At 41.9% G+C, this 14,170-nt stretch overlaps 1 protein-coding gene across 2 annotated transcripts in view; it reads left to right on the forward strand.

Annotated features, from left to right (window-relative positions):
* CSMD2 (CUB and Sushi multiple domains 2) overlaps nt 1-14,170 on the forward strand; it is a 311,331-nt gene that overhangs the window by 155,710 nt on the left and 141,451 nt on the right. Inside the window, exons 9-12 of one of the 2 annotated variants that reach the window (XM_052811437.1) lie at nt 376-500; nt 3,087-3,208; nt 9,260-9,363; nt 13,589-13,701. The exons of the other annotated variant lie outside the window; for it this stretch is intronic. Coding sequence (XP_052667397.1) covers nt 376-500; nt 3,087-3,208; nt 9,260-9,363; nt 13,589-13,701 — 464 coding nt within the window. The remainder of the gene's footprint in view (nt 1-375; nt 501-3,086; nt 3,209-9,259; nt 9,364-13,588; nt 13,702-14,170) is intronic. 2 annotated transcript variants of the gene reach the window in all.

Consider the following 14,170-nt stretch of genomic DNA (forward strand, 5'->3'; position numbering starts at 1 on the left):
ACCAAAGTGATAGAATAAAGAACAAATCTTTCAGTAGTAGATAAAGAATTTTTTTTTTCTTTATAAGAATGCTGAGCGTGTCATCCCTTGGGGCTGAGTCTGTGCTCCCGTATTGAATAAAATTCCCACTGAAGTTGCATTGAAAGACTCAAATCTGTTCTTGGACTATCACCACCTCAGGCAAACAGCGCCCAGCACAAGCAAATGCATGAGGCAGAAGCTTGCCCCTCATTCATTTCTGCTGTTGCCTGGAGGGCCAGTGAACTCTCTCTGTTCACAATTTGGAGAATCACTGGGATAGTAAAAAGTAAGTGACAAACCTGTTGCTGCAGAAGTGCCTCAGTTGCTAACTTCACCCTTTGTTCTGTCTGCTAGGTTAGGCTCCAGCATCCAGTTCACCTGTAACGAGGGCTATGATTTACAAGGGTCCAAAAGCATCACCTGTAAGAGAGTAAGCGACATAATTGTTGCATGGAGTGACCACAGGCCAGTGTGCAGAGGTGAGAAGACCAAAAAAATTTATTGGGTTATTAGGACTAATGAGAGAACCCATCTCCTTAATGTGCCCTTGTGCATCACCCGTTCTGTCCTCAAGTTGGTTGTCACTTGGTTAGGATCCCTCAGCTGGGTCTTTACCTTCCCCTGCTGTGTTGCCCACGGTACAGATCTGTTCTCAAAACCCTGCCTCAGGCGAGGGGCACAGCTAGAAGAGCCCCGTCTCAATGCTTACACCCTGTTGGGAAAATTCAGCTCTGTACTGCTATGTGTTCAGCACTGCACTGAGTGCATTTGTGCTCTTGGAAATGGGATTTTGGTCTTGCCGGCTTCGTGGTCAGAAGTCAATAGGATCCCTATTGTTTTCTAATGGTCGTTCTTGGTTTTTGGCTGAGCATGACAGTATAATATGAGTTGAAATTTTCAGTCTTTTCAGCACAAGCCTGAGAAAGAAACCTTTGCTTGTTTCTCATGCAATTTTTTTTATTCCAGAAATTCAGGTTTTAAGAAAAACACCTGTTCCTCTGCATAATGGAACTAATAAAGCTATTTCCATTAACTATGGAGCTTCATAAGCTATTAGCTTTGCACCATATGGATTATATTTGTGTCCTTCATACCTGTGTAATATGTCGTCACCTCTTAGCAACGCTTTTTGTTCCCTTCTGTTCTCTCTATTCCAGGTATTTCTTTTTATGGGATAAGGAGGAGAGGGGAGAAAAAGTGAAAGCCTGAAATAAAACCTGGAGAAGCTAAGAGGGAGGGAGATTCTTGTACATGGAACTTGCTGCTAGTAGGCAGCAGCGTGGGATTACTTGGGCTGTGGTTCCTCACTAGCATCATCCTGATTATCCTATGGCCCAGCCATGAGCCATCAGTGAACGGAGTTTTCTTTCAGCGGAAAAAACACTAATGCCCATTTTGCTCTTGGCCATTTTGTTTTCATTCCTTCTCGCTCTCTCTAAAAAGTCGCATGCATAATTGTGATATTTGTAATGCTAATAATGAAAAACTTGTAATATTTTAAATTAAATCCCTCTAAAGCTCTTAAAGTCATAAATTGGTATTTTTTCAGTTCTTTTCTCTTTAATTTCATCTGCAGATTTTTTCAAGGCTTTGGAATCCCATCTAATTCTTGAAACAAGCCTAGAATAAATTGAATCAGTGTAAGAGGATATTTGGCATAAATATGTGACACTATAAAGGAAATTTATGGTGTCCTCTTGCAAGAGATAAGAAAGGATTTGCCTGCATTATTATGATTCTATGAATCAACTTAATTTTTTTTAACTGCTGACTTTTGGGGTTTTTTCTTTTTAAAAAGTTTTTCATTCGGTTTTTATTTCCGCTTTATACCACATGGTTCTGTTTGTTCCGTTTTGTTATTGGGTATGGAGTTTCTCTCAAATTGCAGATATCGGGGTGCCCGGTGAGCCAGCTTTTAACCCCCTGAACTGTAACAACTTCTAATACCCGGTGATAAAACCTCTTGCCACTGTTGGGAGACTGTTTTTCAGCTTCCCCATCTACAGCAGATCCCCTCTGAGTCCTGGGGAGACTCACTTAATCCCTTTGTGCTCCTGTTGCCCACTTTTAAAACAGGAATAATGGGATTTACCTTTTTTTCTGTAAGGTAGGATGGGACATGTGTAACAGACTCCAGGATGGGGTCGCACACAGGAGGAGTGCAGTTTAAGCATAATGGATAGATGCCCTCAGCTCCTTCCTAAGCTTTTCAGCATTACTCATGTTCTCTTGTGACCACCTGCGTAGTCAAACAGTTCGGCTGGGAGATCATTTTCCGTGCTTTACTGCTATTTGGAAGAGAAAAAAAGTCTTGCAGATGCCACATGTGCAAATACGGCTCCTTTGAGATTTGAGATAAATTAATTTTGAGGATCCATCACAACAGCAGAGGTAGCTACAAAACCACGATGCTGTTCTTCACATTTTCTGGTTAAATATTACATCAAAGGAGTACCACAGGCAAAAATTCCCCTGCTTAAGCACTTTTCAGCTTCTACTTTACCTAAGAATGTTTTTAAGATACGAAGTTGAGCTGCCGTCTTGGTTCTGAGTCCACAGTCGTATCAGAATGAAGACAGCCCTTACCTAATAAATACTTGCTGTGCAGTATTTTTTTGGCCTGCAATGAAGAAAGTGGATACGGCTTCCTGGGGGAATTAAAAAGGAACTGCGTCTTACCTGACATCTCCTGTGTAGTTGGTTTCACTGTCCTGGACACGGAAGTATTTCTGTGAGGGCTTTAATGTAGTAAAAAATAAATAAAATCAGTCTGAGCACTAGAGAATGGGTGGTTGTTCGTTGGTCTGGTGGTCCATCTGTTTGATAGCCCCTGGAAACACCCCACTCATCTATTCATCACAGATAAATTCTTCATCTCGATTACATGGAAAAAAAGGAATCTTTTGGCTACTGAAAGCAACACAGAGCAGCAATTTTTAATTCTCCCCCACTTCCATAATGTATGCATCTCTACTTCTCTCTTCTGCTTAAACAAAGAACACAGTATACATCTCCCAAAGCTAAGAGACCTCACTCCCACATCTGTCTTGTTTTCCTCTTCACAGCTAGGATGTGTGATATGTACCTTCGTGGTCCCAGTGGTGTGATAACTTCTCCCAACTACCCTGTACAATACGATAACAATGCCTACTGTGTGTGGGTCATCACTGCGCTCAATCCAGCCAAGGTAGGTCTCGGAGATGCGTCTCCATGTCATTACTTTAGTGCCTTAGTTGAGAAGTTATATAGTTATGCTCCTTCAGAGAGGACTAGTCTCTGATATCAGGTTTCTGTTTCTGATGTTGTACCTCCCTCTCCCCTTGGAGACTTCTTCCACATGTTCCTCAACTGTCTTTAAAGACCACAGCTCATCACATACTCTCTCTACTGAAAATTCCTTTTGTTTAAGGATGTAATTAAAAGTGAATGTAATTATTTTTAATCGCAACTTCTTTGATATTTTGGCGTGAATGGTGGTGTAATGCCAAACAGCTTAGCAAAGCATCTCATGAAGCCAGCTCTCAGGTGGGGCAGGAAGGCTGTGCCAGGAATGCTGATTTTTCCCTTCCTTTTGGCTGGTAGCTGACCCCTAACCAAAGGGATTTCAGCCCCCAAAGGGCAGAGGGCAAGTGAGGAGGGAGGTGTGGTTCTATCTACTGCTATTTCTGCAGTATTGTAAATTTATGAACACGTCCTTTCTGCGTTCACTGAGGTTTGGAAGAGGGGAGGTTGGCGGGGACTTTTTGTTCTCACTGGTCTGCATGTGCAATTCAAGTCTGTTGTTGCTGATCATGTAGAGAACAAGGCTCGACTGCCTTGGCCTTCGTAAGATCACATCTTTTCCATTTGCCACTGGCTCAGGGAGGGCCATGTTCGGTGTCTCGCAGCTTTCTCCAGCCCTGCAAACTCAGCCTGTTCCTCTCCTCCAGGTCTGTGTGGGAGCATAAGAACAAAAACTACTTTGCTGTGTAGCGCAAAATACGCTTTCTGAGGTGGTATTCACCATCTCCTGCTCTCAGAAGAGGACAAGTTTCATTCTTTTTAGTATCTGGGTTCCTACTAACATCATCTCCATTAGCTCATGAGCAAATCTTGCGTGCCGAGGCACTGAGCTCATATGCTTATTCTGACAATTATGCTGTGGTCCTTGCCTCTAGACAGTCCTGCGTGTTGGCACTCTGCCTTCTGCCGCTGATCCGAGGAAGGCAGTTTGCAAACGCGTTGGTATCCCAGGATCTCATGTTTTGCTAGAAGTCGTTATGGTCTGTAGAAATGCTGGCAACCATCCACAGCTGTAGCCTGCTCGCTGCCGCCGGTGGGATGGCATCTTGTGTTCTCACCTCCGGCGCTTCGCCGGCCTCTGGAGCACTTGCCCACGGCGGGGCAGCTAGAGCTGGGGCTGGCTGAAGAGCCTGTTGAGTTCTGCTTCTGTCTCCCCATTGACCTCGGTTCAAGCCTTTAATAAGTGCAGATCACTGGTAGATTATGATTTTAATGAGGAGTATTCCTATGTTCCAATTTCAGAATGAGTTTGTATTTAAAGGGCTGTCATTAGCTGGTCATTTCATCCAGCGGATGTCTTGGTTTGGCTGCATAGGAGCGTAGTAATGACCTAAATTCTGGGAAACTATAGAGTGTGGAATCAGGATATTTTTCAGTGCTGATTTATTAGGAGTGATTTACTTGTTAATCAGACCCAGGAGGTTCTCTTTCATCAGGGTAATGTGCAAGTGGAGAACAGACCACATGTAACAGCAGCTATTACTGCTCAAGTGTCAGCTGTGGCCTGCAGACCCTTGGGTATACATTGCCCGTGCATGGACAGGTTATATCGAATACATCAGCATCTTAGGCTGTGGTATGTGTATTATACGTATCTTTATTTTTTGCATCTTTGTTTTTCAAAGATCAGCAAAATCCAGTTTTTGTGTATATAAAATAGTCCGTGTGTGTGTGGAAAGGATTTGTAGTGAGCTAGATGTCGACGTGCCCTGGGTGTTATGTAGGCTAACGCTTCCATTTGGGTTTTCCGGTGCAAATTACGAAGGAGGAGATGGCAATCAATTGTCAAGAGATACTTATGGGCCATATCCCCTATTTATTGACCCTTTGTCACATTGCTTTCGTGTTGAATATTCAGAGTCTAATCTTCAGCTCTGTTTATTTGCTTTTCTGCCAGCTTCATGCACAAACTTTTCTGCTTTTTCTTCAGCAGTGTGATAGGGCAAGCTTCTCCTTTTGTAAGCTTCCTGGGCAGACTGTCTCATTTTTAAAAAACTAACTGTCTTTGTGAATTTCTACTGTTAGTTTCTTTCTCAGCTTTTAAACTGGAGTAGTAATAAACTGTTGATTAGCAAGCAGAGTCTGCAAGTCCTGATCCTCAGCTTTCATAAATCATAGAGGTGATTGAAACTGGTAAAATCCATTAATTTCAAGGCTTACCAACTTGGAGCAGAGATTCAGTAGCACAAGAAACTGTAGTTTGTGCTCCATGGACTGCAACATTACATACTGTAAAGAGATGTAGCACAACTGAAATAAGGATGGATTGGTCAAATCAGCAGCTTGTATTAAGTGTGTAAAGAGACTGCCATGTTCTTTTTCTTTGAAGTGATAAAGAGCTAATTAGTAATACCAGTTTATAAAGGGTTTCTGGATTCTGGATATTTCATCCTGGAAGCATAATTTACAGGTAGGGAGAAATTCTCTAACTCTTTGAAGCAGGGAGGGTTGGGAGAAATGCACTAATTGTTTTGGGAAAGCCGCTGCTGTGCCTGCTCGTTGCTCGTGCAGTGCTTTGCCTGCTCGTATTAATTTGAGCTGCTGTTCAGAGCTGCAGCCTGATGCCGTTCCTCTGCGGGAATGGCAGAGGAGGCTCTGCGTGGTCCGGGAGCCCAGGCGAGGCGCAGGCTTCCTTCTGGCACTCCTCAGGAGGATGGGAAATTGCCCTTAGTGTTTTCTGCTGTTTAAAGAGTTCGTTAAGGCTCCAGAAACCGAAGTTGTGCAGGCAGAACCTTATCTGATTGGTGAAAATACAAAAAGGCAAGTAGATTCACTGGCACGGATGGTTTCTTTTGTCCAGCAAACAGCTCGTGAGGCTGGCTGCGTAGGCTGATTCAGCGGCTCACGTGCATAATCCAGAATAGTGCTGGGAGTTGCTGGTTGTATGAGTTTTAATGCCAACTGGGTTACTGGTATTCCTACCTAACAAGTCATGTAGCGCTGCCTCTGAAAAGTACGCATAAAACTCTCGGTTACTTAAAGCACAGCCCATGTTAGAAACATGTTGCTAAATTGGAGAATTCACCTCCCTGACTCACATTGCAAAGGGGATGATCTCATCAGTGCACATTCCCCAGCATGGGCGAGGCAAGGATTGAAGATGAATTAATTAAAATGCCTGTAAAATACTTTGAAGATAAAAAGCATTATGGGCCTGAGCTGAAGCCTGCTGAAGTCAGTGGTAATCTTTTTATTGACTTGAGTGGTCTTTGGATCAGGTCCTGTTATATGAAGCTTTTAATGTGAGCGATGGGAAAACCACTGAGCTGAATTTAGAACTCATTTGCAAGTCATCTGTTCTATATTTGGAAAAGAACTGTGAGCCAGATTCACTGAGCTACATAATCCCCTCAAAGTTTGCTCAGAAACCTACATAAACAGTGTTAAGGGCAGAGTGCTCTTCAGTTGACAACTTGGAATTATTTCCTATACTGAGGGCGACATCAAACCTATTTGGGGGATGTTCAGGGTATATAGGTTTTTTGCTGGTGCCGGTGCCATGGGAATTAATTTCAACCACAGTGGAAAAATAAATCATTTGGGAACTGAGAAATGCATATGGTAATTGGCGAATTTGCATCAAAACTATTTCTGAACCTTCTTGAAATAATGGATGTTACTGGTTGATATTTCTCGGGGGCATATTCTCACCTGGAGTCCAGCTAGCCAAATAAAGCTCTGTCCAAGCTTCTTGTGTCATCGGTGGAGAGAGATGGGCCCCTCCAGGGGATGATTCATCCCAAATGAAGATAGATGCTTGAGACTGGGGAGAACGGGCAGGGGGGGAAATGAGTAATGTGTGTTTGTAAAGCACTCGAATGTAACTGCAAGAGGTGCTGTTCTCCATGGAGAGAATTACTGCGGTTTTTTCCTATGAATGTGACTGTACTTCAAATCGCTTTGCAGTATGAAGCCTTAGAATCAGGTGTCATGTTCCAGCCTATTTTCTTGACTTTGCTAATTGCTTCCTGTCATTTCAGCTTAAAATTGAGGTTTTGTGTCATATGTGTATTTGTGTGTGCCAGTAGGCCTCTTGTTGTTTAATGAATCATTAAATAATTTCCAGCTTTCAGACCAAAAAGAAAATAGGAAAATGGATAAATAAATATTGTATTCAGCATCCTGTTCCTGTGCCACAAGGTTATAGTCTTCAGTATACTAGAATGTAATTAGTTATTTAATTAGGGTCAGGCTCCTTAGAATGCAGTTTACCTGAATGACTGATTTAACTAATGATGTGTGCCGTTTTACAGCACTGTGTTCTTTGTATTAATTACATTATTCCATCATTACATGGTTTAATAATAATCTGCACAGGTTATTATTTTGGTTCTACTACTAAAATTAATGGTTCCAGACTTCTATCAAGTATCACACAGGCTCCTGTTTCATGATCCTGGGGCTTGTGGGTAATAACCTATTTTCAGAATGTCATGGCTAAAATATCTAATTTGCTTTTCTATGCATTTGAAAAGTATGTAGAAGAGGGTAGCACATGACAGTTCAGCCTAAGCTATATATACACCCATTATTTTTTAAAGAACACTCAAGCCATTCAACGTATCACTAACCAGTGTTTTCTTAAGGGGTCGAAGGTGAGTGGCGTTTGACAGAAGAATGATGTCAGCTTCCTAGAGGGTCCATACAAGCCTTGAAGAGGCTGTAGAGGCACGCTTGCATTAAACATAACACAGTTAATTATTGCTTTTCGGTTTAACTTTGTGGCTTTTATCCCCCTGTGATTGCACACATGCTCAAGTGCATGCAGGAGATGCTGCTTTTATAATAGGCAAGAAATTACAAGACAAAAGATTTTAGTTTTCCTGTGCCTTTTTTCTTTGCCCCAAGTCAAGAGGTGTAGAGTGGCATCATGCGTCTGTGGTCCTTGGCACGCATGTAGGTCCTTCTCGTTAATTACTTTCAATAACTTCTGTGTTGTGTGAAATAGCAAAAATTAGTGTGAAACTAAATTTGGTGATTTAGTCTGTTTAAAAATTAGGAAATTGAATGTATTTACAGGGTACAAAGGTCTGGATACATTCAAGTGTTTATGTGTTTTCCTGGATCGGGTCAGTTAAAAAGCTCCAAGAAACAAAGTTCCAATTGATATTTTTTTTTTTTTCTGGTGTTGTGGACAAGTAAAGCACTTCTGTAAATTAAGCTCTCTTCCTTTTTTGTTTGTTCACCGTGTCTGAGGCTGGATTAAGGACTTTTGTCTCCTAAGTCGCATTGTAATTTTGAGTTATTTTCAAATAAGAGACTTCAAAAGCAGCTGAGAGACTTGGAACACAAACTTCTCGCCTTCTATGGGACTTCTGCTCCTAAATGATACGTAGAGGCTGCGTAAATCGAGTGGGGCTGGAAGGTTTGGATAGAGCAGGAGAGAAAACACAGGGAACAAACAGCTGTGGACAGACATAATGATGATTGTGTTTGCAGACAGCTTGAGACAATTTCCTTGAGCTACCCCAGTGGTAATTCGCATAAAGCCTTTCTTGGTCTGACAGAGGCTTCTGAAAACCAGGGGAACTTTCTGAGCAACGTAGAGCAAAAGAAAGACTCTCCGCTTGCACCGTGTGTAACAAACACGCTGCCTATATGCACGTTCAAATCTATCACCATAATCTCAGGTTTATGAAAGAAAGGGTAGCAGTACCTGGTGGGAAAAAAGCATGCTGAAATCCCAACACACATATCTTTATCAATAAAGTCATCTAGAAAATCAATAGATAAAGCAGAAAAATCTGAGAGGTAATTTCAGTAAGAACTCAGTCTGTCTGGAAAGAAGCGCTGCAGTGCTATAAAAAGTGAGGACGGTCACCTTCGGTGATGTCCTGAAGATATTAATGCTCTTATAACTTGCTCCTCAATAGACAAACAGATAAATAAACAAGACAAGAGGATCTGCTAGCTACCTTGGCAGTTGATTCATATTAACATGCTGCATCTTTGCCAGGTTATCAAACTCACCTTTGAAGAATTTGAACTAGAAAGAGGATATGACACTCTGACAGTGGGTGATGGAGGACAAGTCGGAGACCAGAAAACTGTGCTTTACGTGTAAGTAGCATGTCCTTTGTCCCTGTGAGAAATCCAGACCTAAGTTTTGCCTGACGAGATGTAGCTGATGTGTTTGGATGAAGGAGTCCCAGCCTGCTTGCTGTACCTTACTGGTTTATCTGCTCTTTGTCATTTTTGGTGGAGCTGACTCTTCTTGGTGTGTTCTTCCTTCAATCACATTCTCTTAGGCTTCAGCTGATAGAAGGGCTGTTACCTCTTTGCTTCACTTCTCTTGAACTGCCTTCTTGGGGCCCCTTAGAGAGAGGCTGAGGCTGTCCAGGGAGCTGAGCAAACAGGATTAAAGTTCGGATGCGAGAGTAAATGCAAATCGGGTAGAAACTGAGAACTGTTTGGATCTCTCTCTCTTGTGCTGTCCTTCTTGTTCAGTCATTTTTAGCAATGCAAAGTGGCTGTAAATCCATTATCTTTGAGTGACATCCTAAGCATTTTACACCCAGTGTGCATTTGTGTAAGTGACAAGACATGCTGCTTCAAGGCTGAGAATTGGTCCCCCTCAGTTGACACCCTTTAGTTTGCAGATAAGATGTTCTATGGAGTAGAGGAAACATTGTGGATAGTCCTACTTTCCTTCCAGGTCTTCCTGTATCAGTGTTGCCCATCTAAATATGGTTTTTGGGGTGTTTTGGTTGATTGGGGTTGTTTTTTTGTTTGTTTTTGTTTTGTTCTCCCCCACCTTTGCCCCCCAATTTTAATTATGAAGAAAGGACATCAGACCAGTACAGGGCCAATCCAGCCATGCTGAAGCAGAGCAAATCGTGAGTCCTGTATAGCACTGTTCTAATGCAAAAGCGTGCTGCTTGCCTGAACTTCCTGACTTCGGGTCAGCTTTGAGCACCTACGTGTATTTCGCTCTATATTCTAGAGCTCAGTCGTGCCCCCTGACTGTGTTCAGGTCCTGACCGCTTCTGGAAGCGTGGCTTCTTGCCATGTTGGAGTATCGTTTGCCTCTTGCGAGTGAAGATGTAAGCCGGGTGGTGTTTGTCAAAGTCTCAAATGTCTTGAGGGCACTTGCAAGGCCAGGTACTGGAGCAGAAGCAGGGAGAAGTCACTGTGACTTTCAGAAGGAATATTTGAAGTGGTGAACGGGGCGGTGGAACCAGGGCCACCAGCATCCAGGTTTAGTGTCTTGAAAGACTCCCTTCTTCTCTATCTAATCAAAAATGTGTAAGAGCAAACAACTCTCCAAAACCTACTCTAGCAAAGCTGTTGTACTCTTTCCAACTGGTAGAGAGTATTTCATATTGCGTTTTTTAATTCTTCCTCTTCGCTTGTTTTTTCCACATGAATCAGCCTCCCACTCCATTCTCACTTATGTTAATGTTTGCTTGTCTTTCCAAAACCTCTGTTTCTGTGAGATTCGTTTCCCTATAAATTTCTTTTCAGAACATGAACACCGGTGATACTTAGGTCAGGAACTCTAACCTGCAATGTATATAAATGTAAAGTCTGATGATTGCAAAATTGTTTGTAATTAAAGTGTCACAGAACATTTCACAGCTGATTGGTCAAAATGTGCAAATTACTACCAGGGGAGTAGTTTGCAATAACTTGCTGAAATGATTTCTCCTTCCTATCCCTTTTTGTTTGCCTAAAGCCCATGAAGATTTTCCTAGATTTGATTTTAATCATTCCACGTTTTCTCACTCTGTATTAGCTACTCAACACCTTGCTAATGCAAATTTGGAATATGTGAGACTGTCTGCACACAGTGTAGCATCTGGTATCTTCTCCCAGTGCAAGAGAACTTTCCATTAAATTGCTGATGCTAATCCTAACAGGGAGATTTTTTTTATTATTTTTTTTTTAATTTTTAATCTGGGAGGATAAGTTGAAAACTAATGAAATGTGAGAGAGGTGTGAAGACCACAGAAATACTCCATTTGTAATGAATGTGGTTGAAAGTCCACGGACAGCTTTTCTCAGTATTTTCTGCCCTCTTACCTACTGTGAGATGAATTCATGTGTGGGGTATATCCATTGGATACAAGCTGTAGGTTTTTGGGGGGAATCAACATGCAGAAACCTAACCCTGTCAAAGATAGGAGTTCCAGTTTTCTTACTACTCTTCATTTATTCTCGGCTATTCAAGAGGAACTCTGTCTTGCAGCCTTTCAAATCGAGAAATACATTTGAATCAACTTGCATAGCAGCAGATGTTATCCCAAACCGAGGTATGAAGGACCACTTGTTTCCAGTCTCATCTCATCCCTGTAAAATGCATCTCGGAGAACATAACAGATTGTTAGGCTGAGCTTTCTGACTTGCAGAAAGGATTTTATTCCCTAAAGTAACAAGCACCCAAATCAATTCAGCTTGTGAAGGTGGAATGGGAAAGCATGCAAAAACCTTTGAAGCGCTTTTTTCTAAAGGTTTTTCTCTTGGTGTGTTCCTCGTTCCTGCCCGTCTGCTGCTTAAATAACTTGAGAAGAATCAACAATAGCACTTCTTCTGCACTGTCCATCAAACTCTCTGGATGCAAACCAGTCATTAAAACAAGATTACTTCTTAATTTACCAGCACCCTGGGATCAATAAAATTTCTGATGCAGGTCAAAGCAATAAGAGAGCAAAGGTGGGGGCGGAACTGGGAGAGCTTTGATGGGCTTGGGGGATATGAATGTCATTTCAGAGAAAAACATGCTCCAGATTCCATGGCCGAAGCTTGAGCAGTGACTGGTTTCGGGTGTTACGGTAGTGCCCGGTGCGTGTGTGACTGGTGAACGTCTCTGGGATGGGGAGGAAAGTTACGTGTCTGGCAAGGTTGGTCCCATTTACAACGTTAGGTACCTGTAAGGCTATTGGAAAGAATCTGGCACTCGGCAGGTAGCCTGTGTTAAGAATGTCAGGCAAGTAGCAGAAGTAGCACAACCCTTCAAGCAGTCATTTGGCTTCACTCTAAACAAACAGTAATTGGCAGATCAGCCATACTGTCTCCGATTACCCAGGAAACTGGGAATTGCAACAATTATGCCTGGAGGTTGCAAGTTACATTTATTCACAGGATGCTATCAACACACAGCTGCTGGGTTTATTCCCTTGCAGTGTTGGTTTGCAGTAATTCTGCCTCGAGAGCTTGGGGATCAATTTTATCAAGAAGTCTTTCAGGTGCTGCTATTGTACTTGAGAACGGTGCCAGGCAGAAGCCATATCTATACATATGTATGTATTTAGATTTCAGCAAACACTACAGAAAAAAAGAATACCTATCCACCAGCAGTAGCTGCACTTAAGGTAATTTATAAATTTATCACAGACGATACCTTAGCAGAAATAGTATAACAACAACATTAAACACTGCCACTAAGACAGGCAACATAACACTCATATTCCTGTAGTAATGATCCCTTCCCACGCACTGTTACTCTGTTTTCAGAAGCAGAGGGAAGGGAAGGAGCTGTGCTCAAAGCAGGCATTTGTGCATGTGTGTGTGCCTACACTGGTGCTTGTGTGGGTGGGGGATAAAACTCTAAAGCTGTGTTGAACCACAGCGAGGTGATTAATCCCAAAGGCTGAATGAGCTGCCCATGGCTCATTAATACAGATATATTGGTGACATTTTTCTAAATCTCTTCAGCTCTTCTAGGAGTATCCTTGAAGGGTAGGCAATGTCCTGATCATCCCGTGCTGCCTGGATTCGTAGCACTTTTCAAGGGCTCACAGGGCATTCAGCAGACTGCGGCTCGTGCCTTGTCTTCCAGGGGTTTTTTGAGATCTTTGCGGAAACTTCTCTGTCAGGATAGAAATGTAGCAGAGAATGTGTTGCAAGTAACTTTTTGTAATACTAGAAAATACTCTAAATGCAGTTAAGAGGATTCAGTCACCGGTATGGGCTCTGGGAATTTTATTTGTTTGCTTATGTTTTGCTTCAGTGAGAAAGAAAACTGTTACTATTGATGCTAGATAATATATTGTAATAATGGTACTGAATTGTAATTATTATAGTGATGATAATAACTTGCAGACCCTCAACTACAGTAGAAGACGCACTGTTTAGGTAGTATGCAGAAACATACTGAGAGGCTCGTCAGTCTTGAAGATCTATCAGTCTTTTGGACAGTGTTCTCTTTTGGGGTTATTCTTAGTTGTGTTGGCATTGCTTTTGTTATTTTCTGCTCCTACAGAGGTATATGTGGCCTTTATTTTGGTTGGAAAATAAGTTTGGGGAGACATACAGGCTGTTTACTTGTTCTTATTTATTTTTACAGCTTGACAGGCACCACAGTCCCTGATCTTATTGTTAGCACACACCACCAGATGTGGCTCCTCTTCCAGACAGATAGTGTCAGCAACTTGCTGGGATTCAAAGCAACATATGAAGGTAATCCAAGTGCGTCTCTCTGAATTTACCTGTTTTAAAAGGATCAGGGATGAGATGGGTACAGTTGTTTGGGAGAATAGGGAGAGAGAAGCTTCTCTAAATATATTGAAGCTCTGCAGTTTTTTTTTCTTAAAACTGAAGCTTTGCTCCAATAAGAACAGCTTTCATGATTTCTTTTCCATGGAAGCAGACTGGGTGGGTAATGTTTCATTGCCATTTCATCTGCTTTGATGGAAAAGAGTTGGTGAATTTGAGCTGATGGCAACGGACTGTGTCTGCAGAAGAAAATGAGATCAAGTAATCAATGGTTCTAGTAGATTAGTGGTATCAACTACTTTAAACTTTGATTAATCTGGAGTATTACAAATGCAATAAAACTTAATGCTGGGATTTTTCAAAAGAAGCTCATGAAATGCATTAGGATGTGAATGCTGAAGTTTGTCATAAGCTTCTGTGTTTACTGTTGTTG

Source organism: Harpia harpyja, chromosome 16 (assembly GCF_026419915.1).
Source record: "Harpia harpyja isolate bHarHar1 chromosome 16, bHarHar1 primary haplotype, whole genome shotgun sequence".
Taxonomy (NCBI): domain Eukaryota; kingdom Metazoa; phylum Chordata; class Aves; order Accipitriformes; family Accipitridae; genus Harpia; species Harpia harpyja.